At 40.9% G+C, this 12,826-nt stretch overlaps 1 protein-coding gene across 3 annotated transcripts in view; it reads left to right on the top strand.

Moving 5' to 3' along the window:
• ano2b (anoctamin 2b) overlaps positions 1–12,826 on the top strand; it is an 87,685-nt gene that overhangs the window by 24,574 nt on the left and 50,285 nt on the right. For all 3 annotated transcript variants that reach the window (XM_074625356.1, XM_074625357.1, XM_074625358.1), the window contains exons 5-12: positions 2,978–3,076; positions 4,269–4,420; positions 5,345–5,399; positions 5,510–5,561; positions 9,883–9,938; positions 10,116–10,163; positions 10,913–10,977; positions 12,507–12,641. In XM_074625356.1, coding sequence (XP_074481457.1) covers positions 2,978–3,076; positions 4,269–4,420; positions 5,345–5,399; positions 5,510–5,561; positions 9,883–9,938; positions 10,116–10,163; positions 10,913–10,977; positions 12,507–12,641 — 662 coding nt within the window. The remainder of the gene's footprint in view (positions 1–2,977; positions 3,077–4,268; positions 4,421–5,344; positions 5,400–5,509; positions 5,562–9,882; positions 9,939–10,115; positions 10,164–10,912; positions 10,978–12,506; positions 12,642–12,826) is intronic.

Raw genomic sequence — 12,826 nt, 5'->3', positions numbered from 1 at the left:
GATGATTCTGAAAACATTTGAGGCGATAAATAGACATTACAGTAACAGAATATTGATTCATATTTGATCAGCGCTGCCTAGTTTGACCGTTTGATCGGAGTTCGTGAGTGATTGACAGCTGCTCAGAGACGGCAAGGCTCCAGCTCGGCTCTGATTGGTTGTTTTCCTCCGGTCTGTGAAATCTTGCAGATGCCATTAGGAGCACCGGAGGACACAGAGGGAGATGATTTTACCTGTCTCATGCACTACTGTCAGGATATAGTGACCGTATATTTGCTCCAATTCTACCCCTTGCAGCTTTAATTTTTGTTTTGTTTTCTGTTCTCCTTAAGGCTGGCCCACACTAAAATATTTTTCAAATCTTAACAGATTTTGAAAATGTGAGAGAGACCACAAATTTAACAGTTTGGTTCCTGTAGTGTGTGGAGAGCAACGACTTGGCCAAAATAGCAACAACACCACACACTAACAGATTCATTCATGAACAACAAGAGTCACGACTTAAAAAACCCGAAATCTCGCAAAATATGTCGCGATCAAAGAAACGTGACTTTAGTGTAAACAAACATGACGGACGACGAGCAGGAAGAATTAGCAATGTTAGTTTTTGTGCTACTTTGTACTGAAAATTCACGGAGAATGGATGAAGTCATGCTGACATATTGAATAAACACTTGTGTTGTTGCCACAAATGAACAAGTTGGTCCTCCATTTCTGAGTTCCATCTTGCTACTACTGTATGATTCGCCTTTTGCATTAGCTCATGCATTAGCTCATGCCATGACGGCGGTGGTTGTCCTTCCACTTCAGTCAGCTTGGTTCTCAACTGGCTATCGTTCTTTCCCACGTGACTGCGTCATCGGGAGTCCTCGGAGTTCCCCACACACAACGGAATATCCAATCATGTTTAACATTTACGATTTGAAATCGGTGGGCCAGGATGGACTTCCGAGCCGATCAGGGGATGTAAAAAACACTCTTAACATACGTAACAACACAGGTATATCTGGAAAGATATCTTTAGAACCATCAAAGAATCGGGGCTTTGCTGACGATCATCGTCGGCCGGGGGGGAATTGGGTCCAAAATCAGTTTGATTCTTGTGTAGTGTGTGCCCGACATCAGTCAACTATAGAGAGGCAGAAGTGGGTTTGTTAATGCACTGATATTCATCCATCACTTACCTTTTGATGCCATTTGGAGCTGCTAATTATCAAATTTTGCTAATGCATCTTAATGTTAAATAATGATTACAGTGTGGGCACTGGGCAGTGATTCATTAGCAGGACACGTTAGATGAGTCAGTCATTTATTTAACATACTGTAAATGCATTCTGTCTGTTTGTTTGGCGGAGATGAAAAATGCACCCAATGAGTCAGGAACAGGCTGCAGCAACAAAGCAGCTCCAGGCTTTGCTTTAGGAACAGAGGCTACATCCATCTTTTATAAATGCCAGTAACGCTGCCGGCCAAACCGGTTGGCCAGAGCCTTTCAGTGGGTCAGGCTGATGGCAGGGATTGGCTGTGCCTCCTTCAGATGTAAAGTCCAAGTCTGGAGTGTGGAATACTGTTGCAATCTGAAATGTTGAGTCGAAGCTCCAGAGGCCAGTTTTTGAGGTCTGGAGGCAAAAGCAGCTGAGAGGCAAGAGCAGCACATATTGAGGTCTTGTCGACTATATTGGATTGCAAAGCGGGGCTGACAGATGGTCTGATAAGGCAGCAGGTAGTTTGAGCCAAGAAGTATGGTTATATATTTCACAAAACACAAAAGTGTACTGAATAAAAAAAATACTTTTTAGTAGAAAACTTTGGCTAACTGATCGGGGGAAGCACCAAGGCTGGTACTGACTGAAATAGCCGGATCAGATATTGGTGACAATGTGGCAGATCTATTCAATTCAGCTCTATGTTTATATACTATATACTGCACATTATATACTAGAATTTTAAGTTTTGACCAATTTGTTGCTGCATTAATACGGTTTACACTTGACCAAGTCGCTGGTGTACGTTTTATTATTTTCATAATAAATAACAATTCAGTCAATTTCTATCTGTATTTATTTGTTACGTTTTGTTTTAAAAAGTTAGTAAAGCAATGTTTAAGTCAACCCTGATGTTGCCTTACACTTAAAACAATGATCCCAGTCACTTCCACTCTGGTATCGGATCGGTACTCCATATTAGCCGATACCCAATGCCCAGGTATCGGGACTGAAAAAGTCAGATCGGTACATCCCTACGAAAATAAATAAATGACTTGATAAGTAAAGAAATGTCATTAAATGTAGCAAAAATAATATTACAAATAAATGAAGCCATTAATTAATGGATAAAATGTGACATAAATTGATATTTCTGTTTTAATTTGCTTCTTTATTTATTTATCTTTGTATTTAGTCCCTTATTGATTTACTCATCTGTTTAATTTTCCCTTTCAGTTATTTATGTATTTATTTTTATTAATTTAAATTATTAAATTAAAAAAAAAAATTCTGCATTTACTTTTTTTTCTTTATTTAATTTTGCATTTATTTTATATTTATTTTTAAATGTATGTATTTTTTCATTTATTTATTTATTTCTGCCCGATTTTCTCTTTGAATTTCAGCCCTTATTTATTCCCCAAACTTATTTATTTCTATATTATTTTCTTTACACTTTTCTTCATACATTTCTTTATGCATTTCTGCCTCATTATGCAGAATGAGGCAGAAATGCATAAAGAAATGTTTATTATTATTCATGCTGAATGACTTATTTCTAAGAAACTTATGAGCACATCTCTGGTAAACACCAGATTTAAAGTGGTGCTTTTGTGTGATTCTTTGTGGAGAAACTCAGTTTTACAGATCTGTCGATTAACTAATCGATTAGTTGACAAAATCATATAACTGTTAGTCAACTAAGAATTTCTTTAGTCGAGGACAGCCCATATTATATCATATTTTTACGTGACGTTTTGCTTGTCTTTCAGTTAAAGACCCATGGCCCCACCTTCACTCGTCTCCACGCTCCCTGGCCGGTGCTGTGTCGAGAGGCCGAGTTCCTCAAGATCAAAGTCCCCACCAAGACGGTGAGATCTCAGTATCTGTTTACATTTGATGAGCAGTCTGTGGACACAGACGTTGTGTTTCTGGGGTCCATGCACAGTCCTTGTTTGTTGGTGTATTATTGTTATTTCTGTCCCATCTGTCATGTAGTGAAACATACAGTAGACAACATAGTAACAGTGCAAACCGTGCCTTCAAACGTCCGCTCCGTAGGGCTGATAACGCCGCTGGACACGCCGCTCGCAAATCGCTCGAATAATAGCTCTCCTCCTGCGTATCATGTAGGCAGTAGTAGCATTTTAAAATGCTAAATTTAAGTGCACAACAGCTGCTAGCATAGACAACAACATCAGCAACGCCTGTTATTCGTTATCCATGTTGAATTAACCACAATCGGTAATTGTGGGGGAATCTGCTATTTCCCCCCTTTAGAACTGAATCACATGGAACACCTCACTCATAACATGCATACACACCCTGGAGGCATGCAGAAGGAACAACACACAGTATAAGCAAGGCTCTTTGTCCGAGACGCCTCCAGATGCTACGGACTCACTGATTGACTGTACTGCCTGTGACCTGGAGCGTTTACAACGTGACCTCTTGTATTAGGTACGCCTATTTACTCATTCACGACTCAATGCACACATGTATAGATCTGCAGGGGAAGACCATATTAGGTATTTCCTTATTCTGTATGTCCAGTACAGGTTAAATATCCCTAGAAAAGTAGAAACCTTCAGAATTGGAGTGTGGCATTGCATTGTGACTACATTGCTGTATTTCACTTGTATTGCTATATCTCAGTTCTCCTTGAATGTGGGTGTCTGCGTCGTCGTTTTCAAAGGTCTCCGTTTCCGCCTGTCCAGACTAAAACACAACCCTGGAGTTTTCAAAATAAAACGCCGTCAGCAGTGTTTTCAAATGTCTCCGTTTTTAGGGTGGACGCTAGGAATAAACGTAGCATTTTAAAACAAAAACGTATTAGTGTGGATGTAGCCTTTGATAGGAGAAAATGTTTCAGCAATCTAAAACATCACTGGCAAATGTAAGGTTTCATCAGTCATACAGAAACACTGATGTTCATACTGAATAATATATTCATTTCTACAGGACCACTCAATGTTAGAAAAGTATTTTTTCTTCAGGCACTTTGGCCACGGGTGTCCATTGTCCAGTGTGTGTAAACTAATTCTGTGTTGTGTGTTTCTTCAGAGTTATGAGCTGAAAGAGGAAAGTGGTTTCGGGTCCAGTATGAGCACAATGTGGAGGAAAATGAACCAGCCTTTCCAGCCCAAACTCCCGCATCAGGACCAAGAACGCACCAAGTTTCTCACACACTGCTTCTCCAGGGACAAACTCCACCTGTGAGACACAAAGACACACACACAGCCGAGTACTCGTGTCTTTGAGAGGACTACGGATTTCACGATACCAGAAATCTAGTAGTCGATACCAATACCAGTGAATTTCCACGATTCTCGATACCCAATTCGATACCACGGTAAAAAAAAAAAAAGGAAAATTATGAGACTTTATTCCTCTGGTATAGCTCAAGGACTGTAAGAAAACAGCAGAGGCTTTAAACACACACGCACTTTCTCTCTATATATATATCCTCAGATTACAAGCAGTAGTTTAAATTCACTGACATGGTGACAAACCATTAGACCACTGAATATTTATTTAAAATGCTAAAGTTATATTTTTATGACAATAAAAAAACAACACTTTTCAGAGATTTAGCAGTGGACAAGAAAAGATAGAGGTTCAGTTTGTTCAGTTCAGTTATTTCCACACAAGTGAATCCTCTTCTCAGGCGAATCAATAAAGGATCTCTGAAAAAGTAAACAATCCCAACATCTGGACGCTGTTTCATGTGATGATTTTGAACCCTGATAACAGGCATCGTACGGTACCTTCGGTAGTGTAGAAAAAGAGTACTCTCACGTTTTTAGAGTTTTGGCATCGACTTGGTACCAAAGTATCGGTTGTCGTGACATCCCTAGTGAGGACACTCAAGTCCCTAGTTGATTGTTTCTCCTGTAGTCTGTGCCAACATTTTAAAACACACTATGCAGTGCTATAACCGTAACGTAATGCCAACCTTGTATCCTATAACATACTGAGTGATAGAAGGCAACCAGTATTATTTAAGAAAATTAGATCCACTCTACTGAATGATAAGGCTGTTTATGATATGTGCCTGTTTGCATTTGATGTAAAACATGTACACACAGAAAGTGCACACATACATATAGTTTTTTATTCATTGTCTGTGTTTCTTTCAGGTACAACATCACATCTAAAGAGTCATTCTTCGACAATGCCATGAGGGGCCGAATAGTAAGTGTTCATTCAGATTTTGAATGTTATTCTCCTTATTGTTTTATTGTTTTTTTTCCAGGATTAGCTTGTAACCCCAGGCTGACATTCTTCCATGTGTTTTATTGTAGGTATACGAGATCCTGAGACGGACGGTGTGCGTACGAACCTGTCAAACCATAGGTGAGGACACCAAACAGTTCATGAACCAGACAGTATGTGTTTGTATGCCTTTTCCAGCCCTCTTCACATTGATACATACAGTCCACTTTGACTTGGTCAGTGATTAGACGGATGACATTAGATGAACTCTATTCTAGATTTAAATATGCTTGCTGCAGGCTTAAGCATCTGACAAACGTCAATGATTTTTCCGTTATGGTGCACAAACCAATTGATGACTCTATCCACCTCTGTTGGCAAGCAGCAGGAAGTGCAGCAACACAATTTGAAATCCTCCTCTGCCTACCCCCTCCCACTGGAGGTCACCTCGTTTGACTTATGAGCCTTTGTAGTGGATGTGATGTGATGCCGATCACTGGTTTACTTTAGCACCATCCTCCATCAGGTCAAAAGCAGTTTAAAGGGGACATATCGTACTCATTTTCAGGTTCGTACTTGTATTTTGGGTTTCTACAAGAACATGTTTACATGATTTAATGTTCAAAAAACACTTTATTTTTCTCATTCTTTCTGTCTGAATATACCTGCATTCACTCTCTGTCTGAAACGCTCCATTTTAGCACCTGTCTCTTTAAGACTCCCTCTCGAAAAAGCCCAGTTTGCTCTGATTGGTTTTCCGGTCTTCTGTATCGGCACTGTCGCCGTCTTTACAGCGTCACCGGGACCTCAGTGTGTGTGTCAACTACACCGAGTTTAACAGCACTTCTAATGGCAACTGTATAGTTGTGACATCACAACCTTACGCAAGGCTCGTTTAAAGGCACAGTTTCTGAATACGAACTGTGTGCATTTTTCTGTGGATTGAGCGTTTTGATACTTTCACAGTATTTATACAGCTCTTAGACCTGCTTTATAATATAAAAAGACATCTCACTTTCTACAATATGTCAATATGAGGTTGGAGTATCTTGAAACTTGATTGGATTGGGAGTTTTTGCACCAAAAACATTGCTTGAAGTGGAAAAATATAAGTGCCAGTACTCCCCTTATTCACATATCGGCCAATCATTATTATATTATGATTTTCTGCAGTGAATAAAAGTACTAGGAGAAATTGGATTTGGGGGACTCCAAGAAAATGTGAAGTTTTTTTTTGCCCAAAAAGCTTAAAGAGAAAATTTACAGTATTTTTTTTAACTATAGTATTATTATATCATAATAATCCGTCCATCTGGAGCATTCTCGTGAACGTGATATCTCAGGAATGCCTTGAGCGAATTTCTTCAAATTTGGTACAAACATCCACTTGGACTCAAGGATGAACTGATTAGATTTTGGTGGTCAAAGGTCACTGTGACCTCACAATCCACGATTTTGGCCATTCCTCAAGAATTCATTCAATTCAATTGTCAATTATGACAATTTCAGCAGACTCCAGCTCGGCTCTGATTGGTTTTTTTCCTCCGGTCTGTGAAATCTTGCAGATGTCGTTAGGAGCACCGGAGGACACAGAGGCTCATGCACTACTGTCAGGATATAGTGCCCGTTTTATAAAAACAACTTTTTAAAATCATATTTGTTCCAATCTCTCCTACTGCTGCTTTAAGGGTAAGATTAAAAAGTAAAACCAGATTCAGGGGAACACTTGTGTAACATGTTTGGCTGTGACACTGCAGGGTAGAGCCAGCTGTCGGCTGCAGCTTCAAGCTTGCGCTGAAAACTCTCAAATATGACGTGACTTTGATAGACCACAGTTGAACTGGGAGGTGATATTGATTATGCCTGCGGGGAGGTGAAGCAAAGTGGAGTGCAGCCAAACAAGGAGTGCGATGATTGGATAATTGAGATCTTATTTAACCCTAATTCGTTTTGTTATTGGCTTTGTAGCAACACCGCGTTCCCACCAGGCTGTTCCTAGAAAGTGGCTTTGAACTGCAGACGTCTACTGGGACGATTGGCAATTAACCTCAGTGGCAGTGGTTTTGTGAGCAAAATTATACAAACAACAGCTACAAAAGACTCCAATTACAGTAGGTGAGAAACACAAGAAATGATTGTGCCAGTAAGATTTCACCCTGCTTGAGAAATAGGTCCACCAGTGTCGACTGTAGAGACGAATACATCTCCTAGGGGAAATCTAAATGTACTGCAAGACACTCTCTGTATTCATGTTGGGTCCTGACAAATGTAGATTTTTAAGACATGCAGAGAACAGCTGCCTATGCATGTATGAGATCCCATCAGCCCCATATAGAAATGAGCTGACACCCGTTTCATTTCCAGTGTCCACCATATGTCTGCTTGGCTTTCCCATCACAGCAGAAGGTCTCAGCCAGAGGGTACTGATGGAGCTGCAGGGGTAGAAGTGGGGAGAGAAATGAGAGTTGCATCTCTTTAACCTCTTCATTATTGGTGTATAAATTTTGTCTCACACACTCAGAGCCCACTCCCCGAGTCTCTCTCTCTTTCCATCTCCTCTACAAGTGGGTCATACATCTTGGGTCAGGCAGAGATTGAAGCAGGGGCCTCTGGGAGTTGTGGTTGTATCTAGCTGGTCGAGGGAGCATTCATGCATTTGTCTGTGTGTGTGTGTGTTGGTCGTGAGTTTCATTAATAGCACAGCTAATCACTGCAAAGTCCCCCAGTCCCCCCTTTGAGGCGCCGATAATTAATTGATTAATTACTTTGATGAAAGAGCCAGTTGCGTGCGCCCGCCAGGTCATCTGGTGTGTCAGCGTCGGTCCTGACATTCACAGGTCAGGCCACCGCCGCTTCCCACATGAAATTTTCCAAAGACTAAAAGCGGTACCTACGTAACCTAATCCCAGTCTGTCTGACACTGAAAAAGCAGAGTTATAACGGTGCATGGCTGCAGGGCGTGGCCTGATGTCTGCAGCACACACTGCCACAGCAGATACAGATAGGGTGGCTGAGGTTCAGCCAGTGTGACTACAGGAAAAATACCTTTGGAATTGGTAGATAGTTGGAGAAATTTGGAGCATAATGTTAATGACATTGGTAAGATGTGTGTTCAAAACATAGACTGTATATAAGAAGTGGACGTAGTCACTGTGAGATCACCCATTTGTGTGTGGACTGCAGTTTTGAAGCCTTAAGTTCGGCATTTTTGGCCGTCGCCATCTTGGCTTCTGGCAGTCGCCATCTTGGCTTCTGTCCATTGCCATCTTGGTTTTTGGTCGTCACCATCTTGGCTTTTAGCCATCGCCATATCGGCTTTTAGCCATCGCCATATCGGCTTTTAGCCATCGCCATATCGGCTTTTAGCCATCGCCATATTGGCTTTTAGCCATCGCCATATCGGCTTTTAGCCATCGCCATATCGGCTTTTAGCCATCGCCATATCGGCTTTTAGCCATCGCCATATTGGCTTTTAGCCATCGCCATATCGGCTTTTAGCCATATCGGCTTTTAGCCATCGCCATATCGGCTTTTAGCCATCGCCATATCGGCTTTTAGCCATCGCCATATCGGCTTTTAGCCATCGCCATATCGGCTTTTAGCCATATCGGCTTTTAGCCATCGCCATATCGGCTTTTAGCCATCGCCATATCGGCTTTTAGCCATCGTCATATCGGCTTTTAGCCATCGCCATATCGGCTTCTGGCAATCGCCGTCTTGGCTTTTTGCCATCGCCATCTTGGCTTTTTTCGAAAAAAATTTGGTTTTGGTAGAAATTACTAGGTTATTAAGGTGAGGGGACTTTTGTTTACAAAGTTTACTGAGATAATAAAGTGAGAAGTAGGCTCATTTTCTCATAGACTTCTATACAATCAGACTTCTTTCTGCAACCGGAGGAGTCGCCCCCTGCTGGCTGTTAGAAAGAATGCAAGTTTAAGGCTCTTCAGCATTGGTTTCACTTCTCAGACCCCGGAAGTTGCCAACTGGTTCAAAACCATGCTACTGACCAAAACTTGGAATCTAAACTAGTGAGAAGATGAATATCATCCTTCAGAAATCAATGAAACATCAAACCAACAGAGCCGTGTGCAGCACTACATGTAAAATAAATAACAGAAGGTGCTCTTTTACGACGGCTAACACTTCATTTCACGCCACATCTTGGAGCACATTTGGTGTAAAAGTCGCTCACTTAATGCCAGTGACTCAACTCTTACTTCACCAGCTGCTTAGATTTCTGGTTTTAAAACTTCAGCCCAAACTACTACTGAAGACCAATAAAGGTTGTTTTCCATAGTGACTTCTCTCCAGTGCAGTACAGTATGTGATTTACATAAAAGGTGCATTAAGGATTCAATGATGATTTGGATGACGAGGCAGGAGGAGGAAGAGCACCTCAGAGTGACGTTCAAATACTCCCTCAGGGTCGTCTTATGACTCTCTCTTTCTGTCTCTTTCACAGGCATCAGCACATTGATAGCTAAAGGAGTGTACGACGCTTCCTTCCCTCTTCACGATGTAAGTACGAGCTTAAGAATTCCCAGTAGACGTCTACTAGTTTAAATTTATTTCACTACAGTATTCAGTTTGCAGAGAACTTGCTTGAAAAAGGAATCGCAGTCAAAGTTTCGTTGCGTCTGGCATATTATATTTTTGTAACACAGTTGCACCCTCTCTTCTCTTCTCTCTCCTCAGGGTGACTATAAGGTCATCGGAGACCTCGAGGAGAGGAGCGACAGACAGGTAGACGACGACTCCTCTCTCATCTCTCTGGAGAGTAGAGTAGATGAAGCTCTTTTCATCTACTCTACTCTTCCCTCTGCTTCTCTTCCTCCTCCTCTTCATTTGTCTGTCTAATGAAAAACCACAAAAAGACTACCATTGCTCTAGTTCTTCAGAAAGTGACCTTGCTAATGTGATACAGCGCTGGAGCCAAAAGACAAAATCTCTAATCTAAAAGTCGACTGTACATGACCTCTAACTCGCTGAAAAGCAAGGAAACCTCAACTTTTTGAAACTATAGTTTCATCTATGTCATCTTCATTTCCTGTTTCTTTTCTGGGAGTGTTCCTCGTTCCCATCTGTGTAACACCGCCACAGATTGGAGTTTAAGTTTAATAAACATGTCTCAGAGGCAGAGCCGCGCCGAAGGCAGAAAACAAAATCCATTGACTGACTTGAATTTCAAAGGATGGAGCAAAACAAAAGCTGTTGTTGGAGCAAAAAAAATAGAAATGAAAACCATAAAAAGCAACTTCTCCTTTCCGTTCAATCATAATCATGACTGTTAAACCAGATCATTTATTGTTGGCTTCATAATATCTATCCATGATGTTACTCAGTTCTTTGACTTCATCCGCTGAGGTTAAACTCAACCAATCGGATTATTTCTGCCTCCGGATCAGCTCTGCCTCTGAGGATTTACAACTAGTAAACATACAAGATGACAACACACACACACCCACACTGACTGTTTTCTGATCTGTTGCCAGCTTCTGCATGACGAGTGGGCCAGATACTCAGCGTTTTACAAGTACCAGCCCATTGATCTGGTCAGGTAACGTGACCACTCACAGCACCACGATGGAACTAACTAACTAAATGCTTTTGTTTCAGCTAATTTGCAACTCAAGGTTAACGGTCATAGACTTCTCACATCTGATTAGTGAAAGAAACACTGCAACTATACAGATGTTGCAGTGCATTATGGTTATTGTAGTTCACTAACAGACTTTAATCTCTGATCCCTGCTTCAGCAGTCTGAGTTAGCCATATCAAGTGGTTATCTCCAAAGTTATAGACTCTTTGGGGATTCCCTCTTTCCCTCTTTGGCTATTACAACCACTAACTTTGAGTTAGGGGTGCTGAGAGAAAGTCAGTCTATACTATAATGATGTCATACTAAATGCTGCACGACTTTCATGTTTTTTGCTTTAATTTGAATGGCCAGGATCATTTATTTTTAATAGTTATTAACAACATTTTACACTAATTTTCAGGTCTTTATGATTTAATACTATGCGATTTTACATCATTATTATTACTATAGATAACACCCAAAAAGCTATAGACGAAACTTTCTATAGTTGAAGAATTATTTTATTATTTACACATACCACAGCCTTCATCTGAATATTTGATTCTCATGTCAGTGTTTGCCCTGTGAAATCATATTCTGTATGTCAGATTCAGAGAACTGAACATCATTTTATCAGTGCGTAACATCGCTGCATTAGTAAACAACCAGTTGACTGCTAGATGACTCACTCTCATTTCGTGCGTCGGCTCGTTTGGATGCTCTCCACGTAGTTTTTTACGAAGCACAAAAATGTGCTGCAATGGTGCAGAAACCCTGATCTTAGAAAAGCAAACTTGAACATCAACATATGTTGAAGCATCCACAGTAACAGAGTAAACCACACAGAGCTGATGCATGAGAACTGAGGAGAGGAGGAGGGAGTGAAGCAGTGTATGGATGACACATAACCAGGTTACCCTAGCTTATAATAATAATGCAGGACAGTGAGGATACAGCCATTTCATACAAGAGACGAGCGAGGATCTACCGATGTGCATTCACCTGTGGAGGTTCATATGACACAGTATAAAAAATATTTTAATGATATATATACATATTTTTTTTTTATTTCCATATATTTCTATGAGAGATTCTTTTGTTTTAGTCTGTGCTCTTCTCATTGACTTAAAGTTGGCAAAATGTGATGTCACAGACTTCTGTGCACCACTCAGGATGTATAAAATGTGCTCACAGATGTGGGGTTGTTTCCTTATGTTGCCAGGTCAAATCTTGCATATTACGTAATGTAATGGATATTTAATGTTAGTTAGAAACCACGTTTTCAGGGTTAAGAGTTAAGTCCATGTTCGTACACACACCTGAAAGAAAGTGCTTTGTGAAAAGCTCAGCGTAAACAAACCTGAATAAATCATTGGCATGCTTCTTGCTCTATTTTAGGATCAAACACAGCATGAGGACTCTCACACCTGGTGTTACGTGCTGCTTAAGTCTACACAATCTGTTCTGACACTTTCACCTCCTAATCCCCGACACCTCTGACCCCGCAGGAAGTACTTCGGGGAGAAGATCGGACTCTACTTCGCGTGGCTCGGTGTCTACACTCAGCTGCTGATACCGGCCTCCATCGTGGGAATCATAGTGTTTGGCTACGGGGTGGCAACGGTGGATACTAACATACCCAGGTACTACAAAGTGCACTGCAGCTTCCAAACCCAGTAATCTTACCACGCAGAACACCACAGCCTCAATCGGTTAGTTTGTTTGTGTTATTGTGTGACTTTGGTTAGTTCAGATTCACCAGCAGAACCCCCCTGTGTTCTGTGAAAATATTCAAAATATAGCGTGCACTTAAATTGATATTGATTGG

The sequence above is a fragment of the Sebastes fasciatus genome, chromosome 23, assembly GCF_043250625.1.
Source record: "Sebastes fasciatus isolate fSebFas1 chromosome 23, fSebFas1.pri, whole genome shotgun sequence".
Lineage (NCBI taxonomy): Eukaryota > Metazoa > Chordata > Actinopteri > Perciformes > Sebastidae > Sebastes > Sebastes fasciatus.
The sequence above is the reverse complement of the archived record's forward strand: the minus strand, read 5'-3'. Positions and strand labels throughout refer to the sequence as shown.